This window comes from Schistocerca nitens, chromosome 9, assembly GCF_023898315.1.
Source record: "Schistocerca nitens isolate TAMUIC-IGC-003100 chromosome 9, iqSchNite1.1, whole genome shotgun sequence".
Lineage (NCBI taxonomy): Eukaryota > Metazoa > Arthropoda > Insecta > Orthoptera > Acrididae > Schistocerca > Schistocerca nitens.
In genome coordinates, this window is record NC_064622.1 from 342,000,543 (window position 1) to 342,012,715 (window position 12,173).

The following is a 12,173-nucleotide window of genomic DNA, read 5'->3' on the forward strand; positions in this document are numbered from 1 at the left end:
CGTATTTGCGGAATTGAAGTACCACCTCAGTTATAACTATCTCCTTTAAATGTATAGTGCGTTTATGGTCTGGACATTTCTTACAGTAATAGTTACAAACTTCCGGTAAATGAATATCTACTATGTATAAAAACTACTTGTAGAAGATCATTCTTAGCTTAAAAACTATCATATGAAGTGAATAAAGATAATTACTTGATATGTTAACTCAGTGATGAAAATCATGTATAGGCTGTAACACTAACATGTTGCTTATTATTTGCTTGATGGAGTGTCAGGTAGAAGTAGTAACATCACGTCATGTTAACAGATTTTGGCAGTCATAGAAATGAATTATTCGTCACTGACGTACCGTTTCCAAGTTAATGCTATTGAAAATTCATTTTGGGACTGTGCATACAATCCTAATCTGAATAATTTTTTTCATGTTCCGATCTTTTGAACACAGCATTGTTGCGCCACAAACCCCACTTCTTTCTCTCATAGATTATTTGACTTGATATTGGTAAGGTCGTTAAAAATGTATTTAAATCTAGTGGGCTAGGAATTGGGTAGCTTTCTCTTCTGATTTTGATACACCCGAAGTACAAATTTTGCACTAGGAGCACCACGGCGCCCCTCTGAGCTTGACGCACCAAGCAGCTTCTTGTGTCGTTTGGGCCTTAACCGGCCTCCTGTGTGTGTTGTATAAAACATGTGCTTATTTGGCCCTTCTGCACTGTGATCGAACACGTTAACGTTGCCGTACCTTATTACCTGGGTTTCATATATAAGGATGACAAGTATATATCACCTCTGAAAGGGCGCGACAGTATTTAATCTACCCATTAAGGTGGCGTTTGTCTTTTAATTATTTCGTCGTACGATGATTACTTAAGAATTGTCTCATCTTTATTAACGTTAATGGCTGCCATACTATCACAGGATGTTTTTTGAAGTAGCCAGCTACGGAAAATGGTCTGAATAAAGGTAATTCTCGGACGAAAAGACTTGAGGGAACGAACATCCAAGTAATTTAATTTCCTCTATGCTCAGACTTTAACAAAAATGTAGACACGAATAAACCATTTATACGTGACGCAGGTTGAAAAAGAGAACAAAATATAGGTAATATTAAATAGAGAAAAACCTTCATTGACTAATCGAATGAGAAAGAGGTATATTTTTGGTTATCAGGCAGATTGTGTTGCCATCAAACGACAATACAGAGCAGTATGCTGGGAGACAAAATTTTTGCATGTCTGCAATTACCGTTTCACGAGATATACAGGCTTTTGATAGGGTAAGCAAGAACCATCTGCGGGAAAAACAAAAGCTATCCATTTCATTTTACTGGGTAGTATAATAAACTGTTGGCATTTCATTTGAGAGAGAACTTTTCGTAAAAGATACTGCCTAAAAGAATTGCGACAGAGTTGTTGCTTCTCGCCAGTCGTATGTAACATAAAAATAATTTCATGAGAGTAGAAAAATTAACTACATTGTATGTCGATGTATCGTCAGATTTATTTAAATCTTCATCAAAATAGTTGAGATATTATGTCACTTGACTGATCACAGGTGTTGCTTCCATTGCTATGGATTAGGAGACAGCCCTACAAGAGTACTGCTACGTGTAAGGTATAAAATATGTGCCGTGGTACATGGCTTCGACTATTTTTGCCGGAGGTCGGCGTATCGTCGAAATCACAATGGCAGAATAAAAACTTACGCTGCAATCAGTCAATAATGACGTCATATTGTACAATAATTTTAATCTTTTAGTTCAGTCCATGACTTGGACATTTTTTTTGTTCAACCGAAGCAGTAAAATAGATCATAAATTTAAATTTCAGCACAGTTGTAGAATGTCTAGTAATGAAAATGCCTTAAATAACTGTTTGTGCTAAGTGCTGGCGATTTTTTGCAAACGCCTGTTCAAATTGTTGAAATGGCTCTAAACACTATGGCACTTAACTGCTGAGGTCATCAGTCCCTTAGAACTACTTAAATCTAACTAACCTAAGGACATCACACACATCCATGCCCGAGGCAGGATTCGAACCTGCGACCGTAGCAGTCGCGCGGTTCCAGACTGTAGCGCCTAGAACCGCTCGGTCACAAGGGCCGGCGCAAACGCCTGTGAGATAGTTAACATAACCTCATAAGGTTATGCCAATAATTAATGAATTAACAATGGTAGCTACAGATGTGACATACAGATAATTTAAAGAGATAAAATATTTAGGATAAAAGGTGCAGTGTGGCTGACGCATTTTCACGCGGAAAATCAGACATGCTTATCACTGTGCGACCAGTGACACAGCGTGACTCAATGTTGTGGTTGTGTGGAAAAAATTTACATATAAATGTACAAAACATTTACAGCCAACGGGAGGTGCATGAGAACATGTAAGCTCAATTCTGTGTGGTTGTTTCACAGACTTTTACTGCAAGGGAACTCAATCATCATTTTAATTGCATTTTTAACAAAAGTAGGAACTGAATTAACTACTTGTGTATGCCGTTCATTTGATTGTTACGTAGTAGAATACAGTAGAGTAAATTGTACAAAACACAAATAGTTTATTCAGTTCGTACTATTGCTAAGTACCTAATAAAAGTACTAATCGCTTCCCCATCGAAAGTACCATAAACACGGAAAATGTACATAACATGCCCTGGCCCATGCTTTGTTTTAAACTGCTTTAAATCTTTGATGTAAATTCGTTGACGTACATTTTTGAGCCCGCTGCGCAGTTACGCGGATGATCCGCGTTCCGCAGTCACGTACAGTATTTGAAGGCAAACACAGTTGTGCGGATGGTTCCCACGAGGCAGCCCTTCCGCGCCGTGGAAAGTCCGCGTCAGTCAAATACGTAGGAACAAGTTGGCGCGTGCACAGTCATGCGGATACCGTTCGCTGCAGAAGCATTCCACTGGCGTGGCAAAAAGAGTATAATTTTAGAAGTTTCCACTATGCCTAGTGACATCGATACCGACGTGTTAATTAGTGAAGTTAAAAGACCACCTAACACATGAAATCTGTTGCACGGTGACTACAAGATCCGTGAAATTTCTTTGAAGGCGTGGCAAGAAGCCAGTGCAAGTATAATACTCGGCTTGGAAGGTCTGAACGAGGCAGATTAGAAGAAACGTGGTAAGTAGACGCATATTTTCCTTGTATTTTGTTTTTCTATGCGAAATGCAAAGCATTATAGTCAAAGAATTAAATTCACAAGTTCATTTTCTGCGCAGCACAATGGATAATTATGTAGAAAAATTGTACACAACAGCAAATATCCCACAGGTGGCCTGTATTCAGTGAATTTTTGATTCCTGTCAAGGCACAGCTCCTGTACCAACAAAATACTCCGCAAAATTATCTCGCACAGTATTACTCGATCTACTGACAGTAGTAGTTTCTGCCACATCTTCGAAATTGCATGAGGTACAGGGTGTCTTCAAAGTTGTATCTGTCCCTTGCTTGAACAAAATTACGCAAAATGCTACACATTTTGGCAATAGATACTGCGAGATCAAGATTGACATTCAGAGATCGGTGGAAAACGCTACTCTTGCGACTTAGCTTTCGAAAATGCATTCAGTAAACCTCTGGGCTCGGGTAAGTCGTTAATTAAAAACCACCTTGTGAGTCATGTTTTTTCGCACATACGGCCTTGGTGGGGTAACGCGAATGTACTTCGTTCCATTTTCCCGCAAAACACGCTGTTTTTAAATAGATTTTGCATCAGTTTCTTCCACGTTCTCAGACATCAATTAACATGAAGCAGTAGTCACAGATGGCCGTGAGAACAATGGCTAGGTAGAATTATGTTTTCCGATGCAATGAGAGAAACGGCGAAATTTAGAAAATCATTTCCAATTTCGTCTTATTTGTCTGTTGGGGGCTTTGATATGCCTTCTTCTAGTCCAAATAAGTGGCACATACTTGCCTCGTAATCTGTCCAGTTGTTGATGCATCCATTTAATAAGAGTAATGGAGATCCGCAAATGTTTCCGCATCCTTTATACATGTGAAGTATAAAGCATATATTTGATACATACGATCACAGAGCAATGTAGAGTTAGTTTTAGATGTAATCCTATCTCAAATCTAGGATGTAATCCTTAAAATAACAGATGGATGTGTCCTCAGTAATAAAAGATTTATGAGCTTTGTACTTGTTATTTTAATAAGGTCCAGCGAGCATTCTTTCCGTCGTAGTTGCCTTCTTTGAAGACTTCAAATGTAAAACCCGGAACTATTATTTCGTAGTAAACTACTTCAACTGCAACTAAACAAACTAATCACGCAAGCTTAAAACGTACACTCCCCACCCCACCCCCCTTCCTCAGCAGCATTCAGGTCTTCCCACTACCCACTGATCTCCTTCACATGTGCTCCACCATATACCAACAGCATCAAAATCAATCTATGCCGTATCACGAGGGTCCGACCTTACAGATGCAAGTTGCGACTCCCCATCCAGCTCAATCAACGTAGACATCAATTGTAATAAAAGTATAAGATTCTGTATTACCAAATGTAATACACAGTTGTAGTAAAGTTTTGAATCATTAAATACATTTAGTCGGCATTCCTGCACATAATTCATATTCTTACATTAAGGTTGCTGCTACTCGTTCTGTCGTCGTAGTAGCTATGCTTTTTGAGAGTTCTGCCGACAAGCTCGCCAAAGGAACGGAAAAACATACGAAAATATGTATCAAATTTTGTCTTCGGCGGAGCGCAAATCGGAATACAGGGTGAGGAACGCTCCTTTCGTACATCTCCGTTCCACCTTAAGATGCACCCAAAACTTTCTCTCGCGTGTGGAATTGCTCTTTTTGTGTGTCAGATAGGCTTCTTAATTGCACCCTTATACATGTGCTTGTGCACAGGAGTCAGTGTTCGCTCGACTGTGTAGAAGCGCGTGCATCCGCCAACCGCACGCGGAGCGCGCATCATCCGCAACAGGCCTTACGGGAAAAAATTGATTTCTTTACCACACAACTACTTAATGTCGTTTGAGGTAGAGTGATAAGTATATGTGATTTTCCGCTTTATAGTGCGGCACAACGCTATTCTTCATACTTTTCGCGTGCGGGAATACTACTTATTCAGCACCGCCCAACAATGGGTAATTACTCGCCGACAATGGTAATTTACAGACAACGTCTGTGGTATGTTGGGTCTATAGCTGCTGCGGCTAATTCAACTTAATATCAGCAGAACAAGATGCGACATAATCTCATGCGTTTGCAAGAAATCGACAATGCTTGGCCCTAGAAGCAGTTACGTAACATGCTTTTCAACTCGTGATAGTTTCGTAGAAACGCGTAGTGGATGAATCAGTGCTACCATTGTGACTGGCACAGAATTGTAGTTTCATATAACTAGCATTCTCTTTGCCATTTCTTACAATCCGCAGTGGAGGGAAGCATTAAATGGCTACACATACAGTATTTGAAGTGGGAATATTTGTCAGGTATCCATCAGGTGATCGGCCCCACGTAGGTATCGACCAGAGATGACGCGCGTGCCGGCCGCTGGGGTCCTCCACAGCCACAAGGACGCAGGCGCAGCTGCACGGACGCCAAACTTCCACTTGCGTGGTGTGGAGCTGTAGGGCCGCGCGGGCGGCAGTCGCGGCAACACCGCCTGGGAAGCTGGTTGTGACGTCACGCGAGACAGCCCGCGTTGCAGCCGCGGACACAGACCAGTTACGGCCGTAGCAGCGTAAGGTTAAGAAATGGTGATGCAATGTTGCGTGCCCAATTGCAGGGCGAATTATAGAAGAGGTTACAACGTGAACCTATTCTCCTTTCCCAAGGATGTAGCACTTCGTCAGCAATGGATTGCCGCAATCCCTCGAGATAATTTCGAACCCAGTATACACACGAAGGCACGTATTCTACGTGGACTGTAACCACTTCTTGACTTCGTTTAGGACCGTGTGCTATTGACGTAATTACATTCTATCAAAACATAAGTGCATCGGAACACAATGTTAGCAAAATGACGTGTTAAATTTTTGCTCTAGGTGTGTCAACTACACTTCGAAGAGGGCGACATACGCCGAGAGACAGGCTATTTTCGTACAGAGTCGGGAACTACGCATTCACTCGCTTTGCAACGACCGCGATTGAGGCCTGGAGCAGTTCCAAGAATATTTCCCTCGACTGTCAACAGCAGTCGGGCTGGCACGTGGAGATTGTCCAGATCTGAGCATATATGTGAGCAAATGGTTCCAAAATATTGCAGCAGGGATTAACCCTAACTCGTAGTATCACATAGAAGACACTTTGAAAGTAGCTTATGAAGTTAGATAATTTGTTGATGTGAATGCCAAAACTTTGGGTCGATCTTTGTGTTCTGTAGCATAAGAACATCTTTACTTCGATAACTTTACACCTATGTTCTTGCAATGTAAAACAGTACAGAGTACTTCATGGTTGTTAAAGCTACAGCAGTGACTTTGAAAGCTGGTGGTGGTTAGTTTAGTTTGTACAGTGTATCGTGAAATGTAGTGTTAATCAAATTCACAGCATGTTGCAAATATGAATGAAAAGTTCGAATCCCAGGGAATGTACACGTTGCTGTTTCTGGCGAGTCGTAGAAATTCAGTGTAGCAGATTTTCATCGTCTAGGTGAGAAAGAAAACCCAGAAGCAGATACAAAGCGGATTTCGCAAATAGAAAGCAATCATCAACATATCCCTAGTTTTGTAACATCACTGCGTCGAAACGGTCAATTACACGAAGATGACGGTCACTGATTGTAGTTGGTGAAACAACGGATGTTTGTTTGCCTCATTATTTCTGAAATTTGTTAATAAACTGTTACTGTGAAGTCACGTGTACTAATTTGTTGGAGCAAGAAACGGTTAGTAGGCATTCGTTTCATACACTCCCTTGGCCTTTTTCCGTATGCGGAAGTATCTTGTTCTTTGCTTGTACCAAAATCAAGTAAGTTCGTACAAGCACGTTTTGAGTGGTTCGCGCTTAGAAACCACAAGTCTAATCCTTATCGGTATTTATCATAAAGCCGCGCTAAAACGAACACAACGGCGCGTTTCGGGTCACACTTTCATCGGTCTCCATTCCTAAATCATTTAATAGATGCATCCTAACAAGGGGCTTTATATCCAAGTTTTTTTATTTAGTGATCATTGTTTTGACATTTTAGGGTGCATGCGTTTAGTGATTTAAGAATGTGTAGCCACATGAGCGCATGACTTTCAAAATGCGTTTCTTGTGTTTGTGTTAAATGTTAAGTGCTAAATAAATATAACGATTGACTTAACGACCGCTAGTCCTTAAAGATGGCTATTATTGAAAATTCAGGTCTAAAGTTCGTACAGTTCTTTTTGTTTCCAGTGTCAAAGAAGGTGAGGTATGAGTAGATCAGTGGGACGTGGGGTTGTGCGCTGCTACAGTCCCCTGGATCAGGTGACAAGCTTGGGTACTGGACAACTTCCTCCCAGTATGTCAGACAGTATTAGGAAGTCTTGTGACCAAGGAGTAAAACGGAGGTAGAATTTTAATTGTTCCATTAAACGGACTTTGAATTCAGTCACGAAGTTAATTGGTCGCGAGGCTTACTTGGAGAAAACTGATGATGATGGTAAATCAAAGATTAGGTGTATCTCGGTGGATTTTTGCTCAATCAGGTCTAATGAGTACGCCTTCGTAAAATTCAAACTGCTGTTGGGCGGGTAAATTAAACATCCAGTAAAATTGACCCTTTGTTGATCCACAAATTCATAATTCCGTTAATACTTCAGGATTTAGTAGGCAGAGAAACAAATTTTTCGCGTTTTAGAACACTCGTACCGCACTCCGGCAAGAAAAGTTGCCCCACGTAGTGAAACGGCTATTTTAGTTTGTCACCGAAATTACGAGTGAAGTGTCCCAACGTGCACAAAAAATATCATGAATGCAATTTACTGCCAACAACACTGATTTGAAATTTAATTGAAGCTTACACTAATTGGTTATAAGTTTTATAGAATTAATTCTTTTAAATAGTTTTCTCAAATATTGCATTTTTTGAGTTGTCACTGCTCTTGCCGGGACGTGATAAGGACAGACGTTAACAGTTTGACGACAAATTACACACAGATCCATTGATGTTAACATTTTCGATTTTCAACTTTTCAGTTAATTACATCAACAAGTAAGTAATGCATAGCGAGGACGAGAGATTATCAACACTAAGCGTCAAAGAATCTTCGTCACATTGCTGTCCTCCGTTGTGACCATGGAGGTAAAAAAGTTATTTTAAATAGCCGCCCAAAACATTAGGTTTACCGCATTCATACCTCTGATTCACCACAGTGATGTTACTCCGTGATGTCACTGTGACTTGATTGTGCCCTTGATTGTGTGGAGACGTAGTTGTTTCATAAAAAATGCCAGCTTATACGTTGTTTACGGGTGCACTTATCAATCCGATCGTAGTCTCGAGTTCAATGGAGTCACATTTTATTCGTAAAGTGCGGCCGTTCAAACAATATTTTTATTTTCTTTTGTGTACGTGAATCATGGCTGCACTGTTTACGTTTATTGTAATGGTTTTATTTCTGTCATTTAACTTAAGATTTGCCTTAGTTTACGCAATATCCGTTCTCTTTTATCTTGTGTGTTTTCATTGCCTTCTAAATAGCAAACGCTCAGATATCCGTGCCACACTGTCAACGGTCTCATCCCTGCACAACACACGGCTACGTAATCGCGCAATTGTTGGGGCAGCATCTGATGCCCCAAATTCCCCCCACCGATAATTATTCGTTGTTCACATTTCCTGCCCACCTTTAAACAAGATTCTGGCTAGAACAGCTAGAGACAGTGGCCTTTGTGTGTGTGTGTGTGTGTGTGTGTGTGTGTGTGTGTGTAAAATAATTGGTACATCACCAAGCATGATATAGGCTTATATATTTTGAAAACTTCAGAATGAAATTCATCAAAGTACACGTCCAATCCAATTGTGCTATTTTTGGTTATTCTTGAAAAACAGACAGCTACTGGCGAGAAATATTCCTGGAAAAGAAGGAAATAGGCTACTGTTGGAAATGTAGGTCTAGATCTTGCACATTACTAAAAAAAATTACTTACATACATGTTAGCAAAATATCCATTTTGTAGGGTCTTTCCATTAATCACATTTATAGCATTCCACAATGCTGGAAGATATTTAAAAAGTTACTTTTTTGCCCTGTAAATTGCTATTACTGGCTACACTGTGAATGAGGCATCATAGGTAAAATTTCAAGGTGAGAAGATATGTAAACTACAGTGAAACTGATACACTGACAGTTTAATAAAACAAGATCTCTGTTCTACGTGGAAATAGACATCTACGCAATTCTTTTAACGTTTTATGTTCGTTGACTTGCACAATATACGACAGCATGCCTTGCTTCTTCTCACATTGCACACGTTTATTGGCTAGCAAAGAACACGCAAGTTTTATTACAAATGTGAACAATAAAAATGTGTATACGGAGTTGAAAACTGGAAATGACTAAAAAGAAGCAGTACAAGTAAGCAAACAAGCATTAGTTTAGGAGTTCCTGCTTCATTTGCCACCGATACAAATATAGTAGAAGTGGAATAAAATTACGAAAGCATCCTTTTCACGTCACGGCGTTCCTTTCTTTGTTGTTCGAAATGCATCTGTAAAAACAAATTACATTAACGAGACTAAATCTGTCATTACTAGAGGAAATAAGATTTCAAGAACGGAAAATCTTTCAAATTGTCTCCCTAGCACTTACAAATGCAAGCACTGTCGTTCTTAGTAATTAAAACAGTTGTCACATGCATACGACAAATACGAGCAAGAAGAAATAGTAAGCGGCAGTCTAATGTTTTGGGCCTCTTAAAATGGCGGCAGGCCTCGCCTACTCTGTGCCTGCAAAACAACGTACAGCGTAGGTCTTTCACTTACCTCCATGGCTGTGACTCTGGTACTTGTCGGCTTATTGTGTCTGCGGTCGTATTGCAGCCACCCAAACACTTTCGTACAAACAATAATAATAAATAAATCTCAAACACTTCAACTTCCTTACATTCTAAGTCAGTAACTATACTGTTAGGACTTTTGTCTTTAACACGACTGGAACTGTTGAACGGTTTGTCACAGTTCGGGAAATCTCTGGTTCCTATTGGTTTTTATGGTAAAAACTGTGGAATACAAACTCGGATAGCTTCGGGGATGCAGATCACTTGTATCAGCTACAGCAAATAGGAGATAGAAATCATGATTGTGTCCAATTCTGAAGCTTTTGCTCGTCCCGAGATCTGGTGACGTCTGACTGTACCATCTCAAACCGGTCTTCATATAATTTGTTCCCGCGGTAACAATTACATGCAGTTTACCGATATATTGTTTGTTAGGCGTTTAATTCTTTATTAATTTTCCTCCTCGTTTCAGCTGAATATTGCCACCATGTTTTCGAACTGATTTGTGACGTTTTCTGTGCTTTTATAATGGTATTTATGAATGAAATTCTATTTTGCAACGTACTTTGTGGATCATTAGCCTCTCGTAAGCAAATGAAATATTGTACTAGGTTTAGTCATGTTGTTATTCCGGAAATACATTTTTCGCCTTTGTTACCTTTTCTTAAGGCAACATACATGTTTCTATATGCATACAGTCTAGCATTATACGAGTACTACTACTGCAGATTTGTTCAAATACAACAGTAGTTTGTGCAGTGGTAAAATTTACAATTATTTTCTATCGAGATCATTTCTTAGTGGTAGTCAAACTACGTCTGAAACTTTCAACCATGTGGAGAAGAAATTCTGAAATGATGGTCCGCTTCGACAAGAATAAGTTGAAAGATGTAGAAGTGAGACAGCGCTATCAAGAAAAAATTGCAGAACATCTCACAATATCAGAGAACCCTACCAGTGTGGAGAACGCATGGCTGCTGCTGAGGAATGCAGTGTTAGAAAGTGCAAATGAAGAACTAGTTTGCGATGCAAAACGAAGAAGTAAACCTTGGTTCGATGAACAATGTCGAGAATCTGTTGAGATTAGATCAGCGAAGAGGATACAATGGCTACAGCAACTCTCGGAAGAAGCAAGGGTAGCTTACTACGAAGCGAGGCGTAATACGGACCAACTCATGAGAAAGAAGAAACGGGACCACCACAAAAGTCTGTTGATTGCAGTCGAAGAAGCAAAGTCGTCACGCTCGTTTTTCCAGGCCTCAAGATTCGCCAGAGGCGCATACAGACAACGTACATTGGTCCTAACGAATGAGACGGGTGAAGTTGTACCGCCAGAAGAGCAAGCAACCCTATTTAAAAAACATTTTGAAAACCTATTGAATCCCGACAACCCACCTGTAGGGACAACACAGACGGATGCCCGTTTTGACAGAGTTGAAGTCCCTGAACCATCTGAGGAAGAAATCAGTGTTGCCCTAAAAGCACTCAAGAACAACAAGGCTCCAGGAGGTAGTGGTGTCACAGCTGAGATGCTTCGCTTGGGAGGGGAAACACTGGTGGGTGCTTTGAAACGATTAATTTCTACCATCTGGGAAGCAGAAGTAATTCCTGAGGAATGGAAGGGAGCAATCATATGTCCCATATTCAAGAAGGGAGATGCTACTCATGTATCCAACTACCGAGGGATTTCGTTACTTGAAATTGGCTACAAAGTTTTTACAACACTGCTACTAAACCGCATGAAACCACTGGCTGAAGGAATTGTAGGGACCTATCAATGTGGGTTCGCTGCTGGACGATCGACAATTGATCACATATTTACTCTGAGGCAGTTGATAGAAAAATTCTACGAATTCAATAAGGATCTACACCTCATCTTCATCGATTTTCGACAAGCTTATGACAGCATTGACCGCGCCACGTTATGGGAAACGTTAGAGGAACTTGGCATCCCATCAAAATACATCCGCTTAATTGCTGCTTGCTACTCTCAGTCTACGGCCCAAGTGCGGTTTGGTAATCAACTATCACCATCATTCAGTGTACAAAATGGATTGAGACAAGGAGATCCATTGGCGCCAACATTATTCAATTTGGCCCTGGAAAAAGTAAGCCGTGACACTTGTCGAACCAGAGAGATGGAGATGGTGGGAGCAGACACAATCTTGGCATTTGCTGATGATGTTGTGATCCTTGGTGACACTCTAGAGCAAGTACGCAGTGAT

General features: G+C 40.4%; 1 protein-coding gene across 17 annotated transcripts in view; it reads left to right on the top strand.

Annotated features, from left to right (window-relative positions):
• Nucleotides 1–12,173, top strand: part of LOC126203965 (protein bric-a-brac 1-like) — a 455,035-nt gene that overhangs the window by 364,958 nt on the left and 77,904 nt on the right. The window contains exons 1-2 of one of the 17 annotated variants that reach the window (XM_049938370.1): nt 5,701–5,888; nt 6,027–6,219. The exons of 15 other annotated variants lie outside the window; for them this stretch is intronic. In XM_049938370.1, the coding sequence (XP_049794327.1) occupies nt 5,736–5,888; nt 6,027–6,219 (346 nt within the window). In that variant the 5' untranslated portion in view covers nt 5,701–5,735. Of the gene's footprint in view, nt 1–5,700; nt 5,889–6,026; nt 6,220–12,173 lie in introns of those variants that run through there. One more of the 17 variants, XM_049938373.1, reaches the window with a different exon arrangement.